Source organism: Notothenia rossii (assembly GCF_949606895.1).
Source record: "Notothenia rossii genome assembly, chromosome: 5".
In the NCBI taxonomy this organism is placed as follows: Eukaryota; Metazoa; Chordata; class Actinopteri; order Perciformes; family Nototheniidae; genus Notothenia; species Notothenia rossii.
The window spans coordinates 78,547,600-78,565,733 of NC_136903.1; the positions used below are offsets into that span (position 1 = coordinate 78,547,600).

General features: G+C 39.4%; 1 protein-coding gene across 1 annotated transcript in view; it reads left to right on the forward strand.

Annotated features, from left to right (window-relative positions):
- Nucleotides 1-671: 671 nt before the first annotated feature.
- Nucleotides 672-18,134, forward strand: part of mdfi (MyoD family inhibitor) — a 28,910-nt gene continuing 11,447 nt past the window's right edge. The window contains exons 1-3 of the mRNA XM_079683441.1: nt 672-1,140; nt 2,582-2,777; nt 13,893-14,030. Coding sequence (XP_079539567.1) covers nt 2,633-2,777; nt 13,893-14,030 — 283 coding nt within the window. The 5' untranslated portion in view covers nt 672-1,140; nt 2,582-2,632. The remainder of the gene's footprint in view (nt 1,141-2,581; nt 2,778-13,892; nt 14,031-18,134) is intronic.

An 18,134-nucleotide genomic window follows, 5' to 3' on the forward strand; every position in this document is an offset into this window, starting at 1 on the left:
TTTAGTCTTGTGCTGGGACACCTAAAGAGGTCACTTGCACAAATAAATTCCCACAGTGAATCATAACAGCATGTGACCCTGCACCTGAAGAACAGAGGTCTCGTTCGACTCATATTGGAGTATGTGTACTGGGCAGAAAATGGCCCATAATTGGAAGAATTAGATATTGTTCTTGCTTACTATACAGAAACTGCAATTGGTTTTTCAAAATGTAAGTTTTCAGAGTTTCTCCAAGGTGAAAAAACTGTATTGGCTGACAAAAATAGAATTTAGCATCCATTGAAACAACTTCAGTATTATATTTAAGATCTGAAAGAGTAAACATATAGCAGTAATAACTCAACAGAATGTTACAGAATATCATATTATATTAAAGCATAATGTGCTAAAAATAGTGACCATAACTGAGCACAACAGGTATGCTGCATTCAAGTAATTTTGAATTAGTAAAAGTGTTGAAACTTGTACATAAAAAGTTATATTCACAAACTTTTACTCTGTTATTAATGACAAAACATAATGGTCTCTGGGCTCATAATTCCTGATGAAAGCTACCCTGTGTTATTGCTGTGTCTGGTTCGGGTTAAGGGGGTAATTATATGACAGTATAGTTCAGCCCAACTACTTTGTAGCCTGGAGGAAGCACAATCACTGCTGACTGTAGTTTCCTGTCCAATAGCTGCAGCATAGAAGTCTTAGGCAAGTTCAGTGAGAGTAATGAAGAGGAGAGACCGAGTAGCCTACACGGGACGTAGTTTAAACTCTTGGACGGTGGTGGACTTGGAAATTTTTTGCAGAAAAGCAACTAAAAGTAACCCTGCAGTGCATACAAAGAAGACCCAGCGAGCTGCCTGCAGAGACGCATAAACTTCCCAACATCTGGTCTGCTGGAGGACGGGGCGAGCCGGAGAGACACACTTTTGGAGGCGGAGAGAAAACTATCTTTGCTGGAATATGCATTGAATTTGGGAGTTTTTGGCCTACCTACATGAGCCGAAAAGAGAGCCGGTGTTCGTGTGAGGTGACAAGAGTGGAGGCAACGAGTACGGCAAAGGTCGCGGAGGGCGAGAAGTCCACCTGGTCGGTCAGAGAATGAATTAGCCGAACGCTTTGCTGAACCGCGTCCCAGCCAGAGAGAAGGTACGGGGTTGTTGTGCTGTGCTGTTGTTGTAACCTACATCAAACTTACTTTTTGAAGTATGAATCTAGACTGAAGAAGAATCGCTACATTGAAGCTGAGCTCGGTCTGAGCATGCAGGGACTCGTTTAGGGAAAGCAGGGCGCAGACATGCAATAAAGGTAAACAGAAAACGCCCGTTAGCTGGAAGTAACTTCTGTAAGGGCAATTAATACTATACATGTCAGCATATATTTATCTTGAAAGGTAGACTGTTTTTAAAACCTTTTAACAGTTAACTTAAGCTGGACGTTTGGCAGTGTTTTCACGCGTGTGGTGCGATGTTTGCTCTTTTCCCGAAACTTCTATAGCCTACACTTTTTACTTTCTTGTATTTAAACTAAGCCCACTTAGTTGGGGTAAAACATTTTACGCATTTGGTAAACCATAGCTTATCAAGCGATTTCATAAAAACATATTTAATAGGTTGTCAAAAGTGTTCTGGCCAGCAAATGCCGAGCAGAACCACGGGAGCGCGCAAACAGCTGTCCAGCTGAGCTGCTCTGGCAGGGCTGGCGCGCACCAAACACACGTTGGCACGTGACACACTCAATTTGTCCCGTGTTAATGATGACTTTGAGAAGGTGCCCGGGGCTTGGGGCTGACTGTCTGTTGGACTCCTCTCGAATATAAGATAAAATCCAGCTGAACTGATAACAGGTAATGTGGCAGGTATGAAGGTAGCCAAGTAGGCATGCATCATTTAGGCTATAGCAACCCTTACGTTTGCTGCAATCGTGGGTCGACAATAGTAGTCAATATTAAATCCTATTAAAGTTATAGTTAAAGTTAATATTAAAGTGGTATGAGTCTGTCTTGTCTAAGATCAAATCGAACCACCGCCTATTAATGTATGTCATAAAATAGTTAAAAATGCCAAATAACTTGCAGTGAAGTTTTACAAAAAATATCATTATTTAGTAATTTTTTTGCTTCTTCATATTTTTGTTTTTTGTCTTTTGTGTGTGTCTGTTCTTTTCATATAATTATAATTTAACTTTTCATACTACTTGAGTTACCTTTGCGTTTTTATCTCTTGTTGTTATAGGCTAAACATACTACCCATATTGTTTTTTATTTCCACAACACAAGTTTAAAGAGTTTAAACACTATTTATTAATGAAGGCTATTATTATGCACATCCGTTGTGTTGCCAGTGTTTCATGAAAGCAGCGTGCCAGCGCCTTCCTTGAGTGGTTTTATAGCTGTAAGGTATTCATGCTGGTTCAAGTTGTGCCTGATTACACCTTCCTCTCACTAAATCATGGCCATAAGCAACAAAAAACAATGGCAAGCATCAAGCTGTTTGGTTTTCAATTTAAAACGACAGACAAAAATCTGTCATGTGACCCATGCAATCACCTCTGTAATTATATGTTTGGCTATCTCTCTCATCTTATTCAGGCTCACTCCTTGGCCCCTCCACCTCCTCCCATAAGAGCCAGGCCTACGCCCATGGATGAGGAGAGGAAGGCCCCTGCCATCTCCCCAGAGCCACCAGATGAGGGGGACCCCACTCCAGTTTCACAACCCAGTTCAAACAAGACCACGACATCAGAGATAGCAAACTCCCCGAACCCAAAGCCCTGTCCTCGCCCAGGTAAGGACAAAGTTACAAAAACAGGAAAGACTTAAACCAAACAATCTTTGCACGCTGTTGTGTAGCTTTTAGTGTGTCTGGGTGTATGTTCTTGTAATGGAGAAAGTACAAAATCACAGAAGTTATGTGATAGGTCTAAACAAGTCTTTTATAGGGCCAATGTTTGTAACTACAAACAAACAAACCCACTTTGATATAAGAACTCCTTTATGTTTTTTTGTGTGGCTGCCTCAAAACAAGGTGAGGCAGGGAGTTGATTAAAAGAGAAAGAGCCCTCCAGTAAGCAAAAGAGGCATTGGATTTGTGTTTTTTTATACATTTTAACCTTATTATGTTAAAAGGCTTGGCTCGTGTGTGAATATGTCTTGTGCAACACTTTTTCCTTTCTTTAGGAACTATAGTTAACCTCCTTTCCCGAAAGCAGAACAATTTATTCACCTTTGAGAAAGTAAGGTTGATGTTAGTTTTCCAGACTGGAACAGCCTTGACTCATTGTTATGCTTAACATTTTACAGATTGGTAATTACTAATCACTAATGGTTGACTCAAATTATTCCATCTATATCCCCCCAAAAATCATTGTGTGTTTTTGGTGGATGTCATGGTGATTCATTAGGTCAGAGGCCTTCTCACTGACAGATAAAAACTGTTGTGTACCGAGCTGATAGCTCAGTGTGGGGGGTGTGCCGCCTTGGATGATCTGAGGGGTCAGGACCAATTAAGGGCTGTGGAACGCTTAAAGTCTGCAATGGGACTCCTGGGAATTTGAGAATGAACCCATGACCCTTTGCCTTTGTGTGATTGGTCATGGTAAGGGTTGACTGACACCAGGGCGGGAACGAGGGAACAGTATTGTGCCTGAATGACTCATCCAGGATAAGCCAAAAATGATTCAAGTTTCCTAAAACACATTGAGAAAAACGGACAGCACAGACTGTAGTTCAGAATGAAGGTCATAATTAGGGTATAGTAAACAGTAAGGGAAGTGTGCAAAGATTTATGTGTCATGTTGCCATGGGAACCAACCACCAAAACCTGCAAAGGGTGATGGGGCTTTCTTAGTTTTGTTTTTTTAAAGACAAGTCTTAACCCAGTTTAGCATGATTCCTTTAATGAATGTGAGTATAATCAACACACGCACATTTCTGTTGCCGCCATATTGTGGTGCACCATGATAAGTGTCAGTACAGCATCACATCTAATGATAATATCTCAACGACGAGTTTTATAGTTATTAACTGAAGGTTTGTGTCAGAACATGTTCTCTGGGCTGTGCTTACTTTACCTGTGCGTTTTGCTCAGGAAGCCAACACAAAGTATAACTGTGGCTTCTCACACTAAAAGTTGCTGCTTCTCTGGCTGACAGGGATAATTTGTGTGTGTGTTGTGTGTGTAGGCTGACCGTAGGTAGGGGAGCCAGGTCGGGGGGGGAGAAGATTGGTCAGGCTACCACTGAGGGCAACAAGGCCCTGCTTTCAGCGTTGTGCGACACCCCCCACCCATCAGTGTGCAGCGCTTTGAAACAACACAACAGGCACAGGTTTAGATCTAACTCAGCTTGAATTGAACTTGTGCCAATTTGGCCCATATTTAGAAATGGATAACTTCCAAGATGGCACTATTTATTTCAAAGATGCTTAGCTAGTAAAGATGCTTAACATATTTTTTTCTTCATGGTTTATTTTAAAGTTTAACAGCCTTTACTACATTTAAATTATGTTTTGCCATTTTATTTCACTTCGTACATTTTGACTGTTGCTAATTTAGTCACTTTCATGCTGACAGGAAGGGTGTATTATGCCCTAACAATCAGTAGCAACAGTAGGTATCAATCAGACCAACACCATTTTTCTTTGACATTAAATCTATGTTTAGGAGGTGACAACCTTAACGCTTTTAACTTTGATGAAAGACGAATAACAATCTAGGAGTTGTCATTTCTATAATACGAATGACAAATACTTGGACATCTGAGTAAAGGTCCTACCTTTCACCCGTTTACTGCTGCTAACTTTAATGAATGTGGCTGTGGAGCTGAAGACTATACAAAGATGACATGCACAGATTTAACTTAGTTTCAATTAAGTTCTGATTGTTGTACTTTTTCCAATTGGTTGAACCACGCCTACAAATCGTATATATAGGTGTTGTTAGTTTGCATACGCACGTACGAGACTACATTATAATGATGCCATGCTCAAAAGGAAGCTTTTTTAGGCTATGAGAAGGTTTTATAGACATTCAGCTTTACCTTTTAAAGTACACAAAGCATTTTTCCTGCCTGATGCTTAAAATGTAGTTTTTGAGGCCATACTTTCTTTTATTTATGACAATGGCAGCATCAGCGTGGGAGATGGCCAATCACAATGCACCAAATGAGTTCAGTTTGAGTTTTAGCCCTAGTTGTCAGCCCGTATTTAAAGAGGCGTATTTGCTGCTGTGAAAGAATAAAGCTCTTTTCAGTCGTTACAAGGTCATTGAACAGTGGTGTGTGTGTGTGTTGACAGATGTGTGCCTCTCACTGTTGTGAGTGTTGCTATCACTCAGGCATTTAGATGCAATGAGGCTGTCTGTTTATATAGTAGCCTCTTACTGTACCGCCACATGCTGATTCCCTCATTCTCTTTCACCACTGGCATCTCTCTCACTCTATTTTTTCTCTTCCACCGTCTTTTTTTGCCCACTTCCCTGCTTTTGTCTTTCTGTCACTCTCTGCATTAGGGCTGAGGAAGAATGTATTTTTCTCTTGCAATTGCATACAGTACGAGAGTTGCTTTCTTTTCAAATCACCAGAGCTATGATTCTATGAATGCCATTATTATCTGTGTCTCGAACTATAGAATGTGTATTTGGAGCTTGTTCATGTCAGCAGTTTCAAGACAGCTGTAGCCAGCTGCAGCTCTTTAATGTTTAATTGCAAGCGGGCCAAAGAAAATGAAGATTTTGGCTGTTGTTTAGTTAATATGTTGGATGGGAAACTAGTCTGTACTTTTAACACTCACCTAAAAATGTTTTAGTCAAGAAAAAGAAAGCCACTGTTATTGAATGAGTTGTTTTTCTGCCCAGAAATACAAACATAGCGGTTAGTCTTTCTCCAAATAAACAATTTAGTATTAGCTGACCCCATCAAGACGATTACAGTCAGGTCGCTTGCAGTTATTTGCTCTTTAATAATAAAGCATAGTTGACTGACAGCTGGTAGTTAAAATATCTCTGTACCATTTCTAAGCACATCATACTGCCTTTTAATTTTTTGTATCAGGACCACCAAGATTTCGGCTTTGTGTACCTTATTCCTTTAGTATGCCAAGCTAGCGTAAGGAGCAAAAGTGCAGAGCTGTCAACAGGCATTATGGTATCATTGATACAGTATGTTCCAAAAACGTAAAGTTGACCGCCGTCGGACAAGAAGTTTGACATGTTTTGTTTTTAGCTGTTATCAATTAATGTTACTTTTAGAAGTGGCATTATTTATTCCTGAGATAATATGCTCAGCATTACGTTCAATGTTGTGCCAAACTGACGTGTTTTCATGGTTTAGATGATTTCTAGATCTCTTTGTTTATCCTGCTACCTAGTGCATAGAATACAAATAACAAATGTCCTATGTGTTACAGTTTAAACTAGATGCATTTTATCCCTCTCTATCTCTCTCTCGCTCTTCACTCTAGCGTGCAGAAGCAGCTATTTGCCTACTTGTCCCTTTTTAGTACTTGAGGTTTGTCGGGGCTTGTGTCTAATTTGGTTTCTCCCAGGGATAGAAATAAACTAGGAGCAATTTGAGGCATTTTACAGCATATTTGAGCTACGCAAATGAGCGTGCTTCTTTTTTTTTAACTTTACCACCTCGCAAACATCTGAGAAACCGTTGCTGCGTCTGCTTTGGTGGCCTGCTCTCTCTCCCTCTCTCTTTCTGCTGTTGACAGAAAGTGTCAGCATGATTTGATATTACTAACCACCCAGCAAACTGTCTGTCTTGTTGAGACACTTGAGCCAGAGGCCTGTTACTGTACACCTATTGCTTCAGTGACAGGTATGAAGGTTAACTCTTCAAGTATGTGGTTGTTGTCTCTTCCAGTGTAAGTCTACAGAGATGGTATGTATACCAATACTGCCCTTCAGGCCAATATTGATGCATTAGAATAATAGAGATAAGAGTAGGGCTGAACGATTAATCGATTTTAAATCAAAATTGCGATTTTAAATGATGCGATTATCAAATTGCAAAGCCTGCGATTTTTTATAACGTTTTTTTTTTGTTCTTCTTGTGTGTCATTCATCCACGCCAATCAGAAGTGCTGTGCTCCACATGTAGCAGCCATTGTTAACCAATCAGATGTGGCCCATGATAGAAGGTGATAGACAGATTGATCCAATCACCTGCCAAGTATTTTTGAAAGTGCCTGCCTTTTCCAAATGGCTTCCAATGGAGCTTTCCAGATGGTTTGGTGAAACAAACCATCTGAGTCAGTTTAGTAATGCTCCATCACATGTTTCTATTACAGGGTGAATCTTAAACTGAAGCTTGACTTTAAAGCAACCCAACGGAAGTTTCATGTAAGTTTAGTTCTTTCACTCGTAGCTCGGGCTGCGGGGGTGCTAGAAACGGGAGTATGTTGATACAACCTTCCTAGCCGGAGATATGGCCGCATTTTACAATAAACTTCCGTTGGGTCGCTTAAAAACAAATATCGCAAATCAAATCGCAATATTTGTCAGAAAAATCGCAATTACCTTTTTTTCCCAAAATCGTGCAGCCCTAGATAAGAGAACACTTAACAAATATTTATAACTTTAATAACTCAATGTTGACCTCTGATATTGGCTTGCCATCAAAGCAGGGCAATGAGATAAGATCAATTTGTATTGTACCCCAAGGGAAAGTGTTACTTATACAGTAGGCTGCACGACATGAAGAAGATATGCCAAATATCTTGATAATGAGATATCTTGTGATACATTCACAGATATCAAGATATACTAAGTTCTGCCTTTCTGCTGCTTTTAGTATACTGCTAACTACATCACAATTCTTGTTGAATTATAAACAAAGAAGGAAAATATTTCCAACATGTTTTAATTAAAGAAATTAACCATTGAAGTGAACACAAATGGAAACAATATAGCAGTCTTTTGCAATGTGTTTTTCCCACGGATTAACATCTTGATGAGACAGTAAACAAAAAAAGAGGAGTTTGTGTTTATGCAATAGTGGTGTCCCTAATTTAGGCTCCCTGTGTAATGCAACAGTATAGCAAACAGCAGTGTGTTCCCAGGAACCAGAGGAATCTCAGAGACAAAGTAACACAATTAAATTCCCCTTAAGCCTGTTCAACAGCAGACAGTTTTTGTCTTTAATGAGCTTACACGGCTTCATTCTCTCAGCAGCTATAATCTCTGATTTTGGACATATTCCAGCGCTGCAATCTGCACTGGGGGTGTGTGTGCGTGGTGTGTGTGTGTGTGTGTGTGTGTGTGTGTGTGTGTGTGTGTGTGTGTGTGTGTGTGTGTGTGTGTGTGTTGTGTGTGTGTGTTTGTGTGTGTGTGTGTGTGTGTGTGTGTGTGTGTGTGTTTGTGTGTGTGTGTTTGTGTGTGTGTGTGTGTGTGTGTGTGTGTGTGTGTGTGTGTGTTTGTGTGTGTGTGTGTGTGTGTGTGTGTGTGTGTGTGTGTGTGTGTGTGTGTGTGTGTGTGTGTGTGTGTGTGTGTGTGTGTGTGAGAGTGAGTGTGTGGGCTTTAGACAGGATTGCAGCTAAACAATTGCCCCTTCTTTCCTTTTCCTTTGAGTGTGCGTGTGTACGGATGTGTGTATTTGTTGAGGAATACAGATAGAAAACGGTTTTGTAGTCATGTGTTATTTTCTTTGTATTTTCCTTCGTTTTGGTCTGAACCCCAGCGGTTGTGTGTGGTTTCAATCAGTTCCAGTCATTACTGCTGGCCTGAGAGCTGCTACTGCATCGTCCCCACTAACTGCGCTCTGCTGAACATTATTCTGCTCCGTTGCTCTTCACCTCATCTCATGCCATCTTCCTTCCAATTCTCTCGACTCTTATCTCTATCTTTATGTTTTTAGAGATGAGTCAGCAGGGCGTGCACCCATTTGTGTGCCTGAATAGTGTGCTTCTAAGTGATTGCTGCAACCGTAACAATAATTTGTATTATTGATTTATTTGCTAATTGTATTTTTACGGTTACTTGATCACTTATTTAATCTATTATGTTAGAGAATTGTGAAATAAACTACTTATTTTTTAGCTAAAGATAGCACTTGTGTTTTTACATATTTATGGTTTTTGATTTATCATAATATATAGTTAAAGTTTGTTATTACTGAATAGTGAGTATATTACACATACTAGACATAAAAAATATAACATTGTTTTCATGATTATACAATTATGTATATTGTATTTTATATTGATACATAAACCTCTCTTGTATCAAATGTTTCATGAAATGCTCAAGACAGTTTTCACATAAATATTTATTATACAACATAGTAAAGCACCTACCTCTCATATTTTGGTATCTAAAATCAGTTTGTGACTCATCACTAACTGATTAGCAAAAGGTTGTTTCTTCTAATTGACTGATTGTTCCTGTACTACTTGGAAGTATGATCAAACACAACACAGAGACATTGATATATTGACAATATTAAACAGAGTTGCATCTTAACATTCACACTACACGGTGCAAGTTTCACTGGATTAACTCATCATTTTGGATGCCTGTTTCCCTGTTTGTGGCTGGTGGGTGTATATGTACCGTATGTCTTTGCCAAAGGGATGTACACACCTAAGAGACCAGCTTCTTTCCTTTGCACATTAGAAACCTGTGCCTCTAAAGAAGTACAAGTGAAGTCGTAGGTTGAGGTAGTTTGAAAGGCGGAAGGTAAACTCAGCTCAGCACTCCCCCTCAGAGATCATACCCAGAGGAACAGCAGGTTCTGCTCCCCTTCAGGTGATCTAGGATTTGTCACATCCTTTGCCAGCTAGCATAGCATGGATCTGTGTGTGTGAGTATATGTGTGTTTGTGTGTATCCACATGTTTTTGTTTGAATAGTTAACAGTTTGTTTTCTAGAAGACTGCAATTCTTTTGGATCGCCCTTCAGGTTCACTGAAACGACGTGTACAAGCACGAACACGCACATGAACACAAGCACATACATGAACACAAGCAAGCATGCACAAACAAATACACATGTGTAAACACACAGCCAGCTCTCCTCAGCGGCTCTTGATTGCTCTGGTCTGATTCGAATTAGAGGCTCATCTTTCTCAGATCTCAGAAATGTCTCTGAGGTCGGGCGGTTCAGTGGTTTGATGCTGATGCCAACACACAATTGGTCTAAGGCCTGCTTGGATGGCACTAGGGGTTTTGATGGGGTTGTGTTTTGCTCCAACAATCGTGGTTTTAAACGTTTACAGGGGGAAAAACATTGACTGCAGTCACAAGACCTAAACTCATTTAACCCATAGTGCTCGGCAGTAGGAGTCTAAATAAGGACTCATAACATGCAACTATCAAGTGGTTAAGCCAAACAGATTATTACCACATAGTCATTACAATGTGGAGGTGTTAAACACATATTCTGATACTTCATGGACATATTTATTGAATATCATCAACTTTGACTTTTCCAAACATGGCAGCAATACTCTGGTATCCTTACTTCTAATTCGACTACTACCTTTGTCACACTTCCAAGGCGTTTACACTATTGTTGTCCTATTTAGCTAAATATATAATTTTCAGTAATTGAGGGATCTTTTTAAACTAATTTGTTGTGTGGAGTCATGGCTATTACACTGAAGAAGACCTTTCCTTTCCTGTGGTTTGCTGAAGTTGGGCTCTCGTGTGGCTTTGATAATGACATAATTGCCCCCAAATGCAGCTTCCAGAGAATGTGACCAAAACAGCACGAGAAGAGCTATAACCGATAAATGCCACCTAAAGCACTTTTTGTTTTAATTATATTACTGATCTGAATATTCACAAAAACCTGCCAAATCTCATTAAACTCAAATGTTGCCTGCCAGCATCTTTTGATATATTACTTTTTTCTATCCATCTTTAATATTTATAAATGGGTACCAGCTGCTAGAACAATGGATGATTTTAACTGATGGATTTTGACAAGCTTGTTGGTTACTGATTATGGTTAACGTGATGTTTAGAGAGATATTCAAAAATACATGACTTTACAGATGTAAGAATATGGAACCAATATGCACGGAGCTACATATATTGTCTTTTCCATATTCCTTGGAATAAGTGCTGAGTGTTATCCAAAGTGATTACAGGAAAGTAAAATAAGGATGTATGGGTGAATGGATGTAATAACAGATGGACATATATAGTTGCTAGTGACATACACAACCTATAATACACTAACTAGACAAAATGTTGGCAGTGTCGCGAGCAACGGTTCTCACTAGCGGCTTTCATATCTGAAGCTGACTGATTGAAACTAATGGATACAACATGGGCCTTAGAAATGGCTTCCACATGCAAGAGACAGCTGTGTGTGTGTGTGTGTGTGTGTGTGTGTGTGTGTGTGTGTGTGTGTGTGTGTGTGTGTGTGTGTGTGTGTGTGTGTGTGTGTGTGTGTGTGTGTGTGTGTGTGTGTGTGTGTGTGTGTGTGTGTGTGTTTGTGGAGAGCTGTTAATACATATAGGAAGGTAATATGTGTTTTATGTTTGTGTACAGGTATATGTGTTGGGTTTGTGTAATAGAACGGATAAGCAGGAAGTGCTTCCCATCTATCCAGGTCCTGTTTACGTCTCCTCCAACTTCAAACCCACAGAGATCCCATTACACGCAAAAATGCCCTCATATACACACACAAACACACACACACACACATATAAAAAGTGAAGGCAAACACACGAAACATCCAATGCTTAAAACACTGTTTCTCTTCATCAAGGTTAGACCACCTTGCATAACCAAGTGATTCATACAAGTAGCTTTGATTGACTTTGTTTTCTAAGAAAATATGGATAGTGTTTCTTTAGAAAGGTCTTGATCAAACGGAGTGAGTTTTAGCAGCTTGCGGCTGCTTTTTGTAATTGTTTTCAATAAGAATAAAGCCTTTTGCGCAATGCTTTTACATAAAAGATATCTCTTTTCATCATCCTTTTGCCTTGAAGAACAAGCCTTTGAAGGACTTTTGCTGGACAGACAGAGCTTTATGAATTTATATAAAAAAGTCACGATTTGAACAAAGAACAAGAGGTTTGCGAGTAAATGAATGCTGTGCTTAAAAGTTTGTGCTTGTCCATTAGGAAGTGTACCGTTCCTGGTTTGTGTTAAACTAATATTAGCAACAATTTGGTAGTTGCCTTGTGAAAGTATTAAAAAAAGATGCAACAAACTGCATTTCGGTATGTCTGATTAGATTGTCTAAAATAAGCAGTGTGGTGCACCATGTAGTTTCAACCTGTACCACATGCTTTATCTGATAGAGGCCTGGTCATTGTTACAATAGGTGAACATTTAGTTGCTATAAAACCCACTTTGATATCAGTGTAGGTATTTTTCAGTCATTTCAGTAAAAAAGATTCCATTGTTTATCACAGATTTTCCCCTGTTTGTATGTCATGATATTAGACACTGTTACAATTATGGCAAACAGTAAATCTCATGGAGTCTAACATTTTACACTTTACACCATTTTTTTATAATTAAAAACAAAATAGAAACTTCATCCAAAAACTATCAACATCATCGATTAATGATTATTGAATAATGGTCTATTGATTTATAGAAAAGCGTGAACAATGTCTATCTGAGGACGTCTGCAAATGTCTCAACATTTTAAGAAAAAAAACACATCAGTTGTATAAAACAGACAAAAGCAGGAAATGCGTAAGCAAATTACCTTAAATTTGAAAAAAGTTACAGTATATTTTTCCACTGATCTACCAAAAGAATAAATAGACTGAGGTTCATACTTTCCTGGTTGATACCGATGACATCCTGATCCTGAGAGGTTTGATTCCCCTGATACAGAAGTAATATTTGGAGAAACACAATTTCAGAACCAGATAAATGTATTCTATCAACTATTAATCTCTAGAAATCACTTTCTTCTTTTAAATAAACTGTTGCTAAGCGTTTTCTTGAATCTTTCATCCCTTCTTTCACTGCACCCTACAGCTGAGACCTCTACATTGACATACTGCATAGGTTTAGCCGTGAAAGTAGGAATTAATCTATGGAGTGATGCCAAATATGTGAAGGAATTTATTTGTAAGAGCAGAGAGGGAATTTGAGCTGGAGACGAGAGGCAGGGGACAGGAAAGAGAGGACAGATAGAGAAGTGAGCGAGAGTGGATAGAGTAAATAAACATAGCCGGGAAGTGTTGAGTCCATGCACAGGACGTGGTTTGGTTTGTGTGTGTGTGTGTGTGTGAGTGTGTGTATGTGTGTTTATCAAACCCAGCTGGCTCCCATTTGCCCAGGAATGAGTCTGCACCTCTCAGAGGCCCAAGCCTGCGTGGCTTTGAAGGCCTCTGTGTGGTGTGTATGTATGTATGTTAGTATATACGTGTGTGTGTCTGTGTGCACATAATAACAGCTTCATTAGAGCACTGCATGGTACCGGTGAACACATAAAACACCCAGACATGTATTTACTGTATTTAAATAATGTGTATGTCGTCTTCCTTGTTCATTATAAACACACACACCCACTCTTAAACACAATCGCAGCACACACAGACTCACACAGATTTCAGGTTTCACAAGCATACACATAGACCCCTAAACAGTCCCAAGGGGTTGGATTTAACTGCTTCCAGATGCAAGTGCAGGACAGAGCACACACATACAGACAAAATCTTCTGCTTTGTTGAAGTCAGCAGAACTACTCGGTTTAAATTAATTAAGTGCTAGTAGATGGGAAATGACATGAGTGTAGACAAGTTTACTACAAGCGGGAAAACAGCTTGCTGCTGATATCCGATAATATCCGCATGGAAAGCAGTAGTCACCCAGGAACATGAACCTCAAAAAACCTTTAAATAAACTAAACATAAACATGTGTGATCTTACAGAAAACTTTTTGTTTTTTTAATTGTGTATGCATCTGTGTTGGTTTGTTTTTCAGATGAGGCCCACACCTATACTGAGCCCCTCATATTGAGGTTAAATGGCACCCCAGAAAGGTTGCGAGGGGATGATGAAGACAAGTGGAGCAGCCGCCTCTCACACACGGAGCTCACAACACCCGGCAAAAGCATTACATGTGAGTAAACTGCACACACAGATTCACACATATGAACTCATACTCAGAGACACATTGTGAGAGTTTTGTTTCCAGTACCGATCACTGGTTTGATGAGTCACATTGCCCTGACCTTTAACAAATACATTTGAACACCCTGAAGAAATAGGTCAGGTAATCACACACAGACAGAAATATCTACATTGTTAGCTAAGTAGGTTAGGATTTCTGAACACTTGAAATAAAAAACATGTCTGTTCTTTTGCCTCTGGATTTTATCTCTGCCTATCGTTTGTTGTTATGACGGGGATTGTTAGGGTATCACAGTGACACGCTAGTTGATAGTGTGACGATTATGTTCCCATTTTCAAGTGTCATTTAATTATAATCAAGATAACCACCGAAAAAAAGTATTTGATTTGATCAATTGAGAACTAAAGTCCAATTCAAGCTAGCCGGCTCCACTAGTTTCTGGGGTTAACTATCCAGATTCTAAGATAGTTAGTCGATGAGAATCTACCTAAATGTATACAATGACAAATGTCTAAGCTTTCATAGAAACAAAAGCATACATTTCATTACAGCTCCGCTCTCCCACAAACATTAATGTCCCTAAAGTGATTTAACATTTTAACTGTAATATCTGCAGTTTAAAATGACTTAAATACGTGTCTACGCTGGTGTCCTGGGGCCTCATTTGTAAAGCCTTGTGTAGGATTCACGTTGGAAGGTTGCTTATGTAGGACAAAGCAAATAAATACGCACAGACATTTTCCGATTCATAAAACACTGCGAACCGGCGTAGGACTTGCGTGCGGCACGTCCTACGCCGGTTTCCCTTTATAAATCACAATCGACTCGAAATGCAGTGCAGCTTTTTGCGGGCTTCACGTAACGCCCATATTTGCCTATAAATAGTCAAAGAAACGCCCCGTATTAATATTCATTTTGACTGAATGCATGAAGAAGATCGCAGGGAATGACGACAGAACAGCTAAAAAAGACATCTCACACCGTGTCAGATTTAGGTTAATTTGGGGAGGTGGAGATAAATCCTATTGTTTGGTGGATGCAGTTTGAACCAGAGTAGCAGCATGGAGGTCGGATCGTCACCAAAATAAATAAATAAGTGGTCCGAAAAAAGTTAATGACAAAAAACATTTAACCTTCCTCAGGCAGTGTGTCAGTGTGTTTGTGTTGGGGACAGGAGACACCCCCCCCATGATGAGAAACTGTAAGAAAGTATCGGGGATCCCTGCAGAGTGGAGTCAATTCATGTTTATTTTTTAATTTGGTGGTTTGTGTTCCAGCTGTCTATCAGCTGTCGATCAGCTGTGAGCAGCGTCTCCACCGCAGCCTGTGCGCCTCAACCCCCCCCCCCCCCCCCCCGCAGCAACTCTATATCCACCAGTTAAAGGAAATAAAACGAATGTGTTGAGTTATATCAGTTGCCAAATCTACCAAATATATGGTGTTCTTAGATTCCATACCTCCTGTGTTTTATGAGCGACATCAAGTCTTAGCAAACGGCATAAAACATGATTAAACATGATAGTATTTAAAACCATGCTCGTATCTATACAACCTATAGAAATACAAAATGGCCTCAGTTTAGACGTAATTCTGCCCTCCTGCTTACCGCATTATTTATGAGAATACATGTCATAACATTAAGACAACATATTCGAGGTGGTTTTAAATAACATATCCGTATATATTTATTTCTCCAAGTTATGTTTTTATGTGCACTGAGGAGTCTCAAACAGGCGTTTGTTTAATCATTTTAAGATTGGCTTTAATCAATGTTTGAAAATGAATTCTTCATATATGATAAATGAGAGGTAACATTGTATTTATGGTATTATTTCCACATATTTCTCTCCATTCTTCCTTCTGCCAACGGTGTCGCAGTTTCTCGTCTCTCCCGTTTTTGTGCTTAGTGCGTACGCATGGGTCAGAGTTTGCGTGGAGGACCACACATTTTCCCGTCAAGTTTGTTTTTTATGAATCGCAAACATTGCTTAGAAACTGGCGTACGCCATCTTTTGAGCATACGCACCGTTTATAAATTAGGCCCCTGGTGACCTAGAGGTTTAAGGTGGAGATCAAGTTGTCAAAACATCTTTGATTTATGGCAATGGCGTTGTTAAATCAATCCATTCCTTTCACTCCTCTTTTCCTGTCCCCTTCTACTGTCCATGCATTAAATGAAGGAACATCCAAAACAAAATAATGGCAAAAATGTTTTAAAATTATCGCTCCCTGTTAGCTCATAAAGCTCACCACTCAACTGGCTGTCAAGCGTATTATGTTTAACCAACAACAGTCTTGGGCTTGTGGGAAATGTTGTTTGGTAAAGGTTTCTTAAACAAAATAATTAACAGTTTTTATACATCATTTTGTTAAGGTTTACCATCCCTGTCTAGACAGATGGACTACACCACAAGAGAAGACTGAGAATGGTTTTGTTCCAGGGCTGGATTTTTGTCATTGGGTTTATTATAAATGTCAGTTTGATTTCCAATGAGGTCTTCTTACTTTTGTAACAGAAACCAGGATTTGGGCTCTCTATTATGCAATGTGTTTTGTGACCAATCCACTCCACTAACATTTCTCATTGCTGCAACATAAAATTACTACCAAAGTAAGAAAATTGCAGGAGGAGAGATGAATGTGTCTCATGTTGTTTGGTTTTATTTACACTCAAGTCTAAACTACTTCCCAAAAACGCCAACTGTCCGGTCATTACACTCCCCACTGGGTGTTTTGGCACCTCTCCGCTGCAATTGCTGGCCAGAAGTGTACCAACACCTGGAAGTTCTCCTTTCAGAGTCATATCACCAATCGCCACCGCGCATTTCCCTCCCTCATATTACAAGTCCCACGGTTATGATTCAGACAGAGAGAGACGGCTTCACTCTCCTTGATGTGCAGTTGCTTAACTCCCTGTAGCAAAGCCTATGTTATTATCTCACCACATATTTTTCTTGCTTTCACTCCAGTTTGAAATAAGTAGAATTTCAACCTAATTATCAATCTAGTTCTTCTATGTCATTTATTCACTTAGAAAACCAACCTTCACAATAATAAACCCTCACAAAACTCTAGCTAAGATGTCTGGATTTTTGACCACTCACACCGTAACAAATTTAAACGCCATACGGTGGTCTAAATCTGTCCTTCCTGTCAGTTAAAAAACAGAGGGATTGTGTAAGGGAATAAAGGGAGGAATAAAGGGGTGAGAGGACGGTTGAGTAAGCTGAAATCTGAGCATGTGTTACAAAACTGCGAGCATTTTTTCCCGGAATCCAGGGCCAGCCATGGGTGACATGCACAAACACATAAACGTGTCCCATGGTAATAGCTAGTTTGTGGTAACTGAATAACCAGCAGTTCAGTGAGGAAATGGATAAGTAGGTGAATGCAGTGTGTTTTAAGTAGGTGTGTGAATGTCTGCTGTCTCCGTGTATGTTTGTGCCTCTACCTGTCCTTTCTGCTGTTCTATTTCAGGCTCGCTCTGGAAGACTTCTCTCTGCCTCTCTCCCTTCTTCATTTTACATCCCAATAAAATCTATGAAACCCACCAGCTCCATATGCTGTGCAGGAAGGGTTATGCAACAGTAGGCTTGGACAAAATGTACCGCCATGAACATTTACTGGCTTTACTCTGCCTTCTACAACTTACACATATCACACGTATTCACGGGACTTGAACTAAAACTAAACAGTGACATTTCTTCCTTTCTTTATCCCTTTCTCAGGTGAATACACAGCATATGCCTGCTGTATCCATCAAATATCATTTTGTTAATTGCAAATATTAAATATGGTCTTCAACAACCTTTCTTCCAGAGTAAGGATGAGACTATGAAAGATCTGATGTCATTAAACTGACTGATGGCAATATTTCACTATGCAATATTGTTGACGTAAAAAAAAGACTAAAATGTGGTTTATATTTTTGCCATTATCCCTTCATTTGTGTTGACAAAATGACAATTCTTTTGTGTGAGTGTTTATCTTTCAGTTCCAATTGCTGTGCTATGTATGCCTTCTTATAAGGACATTTTGGCTACTGCAGATGAAATGAATTGTTCAATATAATACCATAACTAAATAATAATA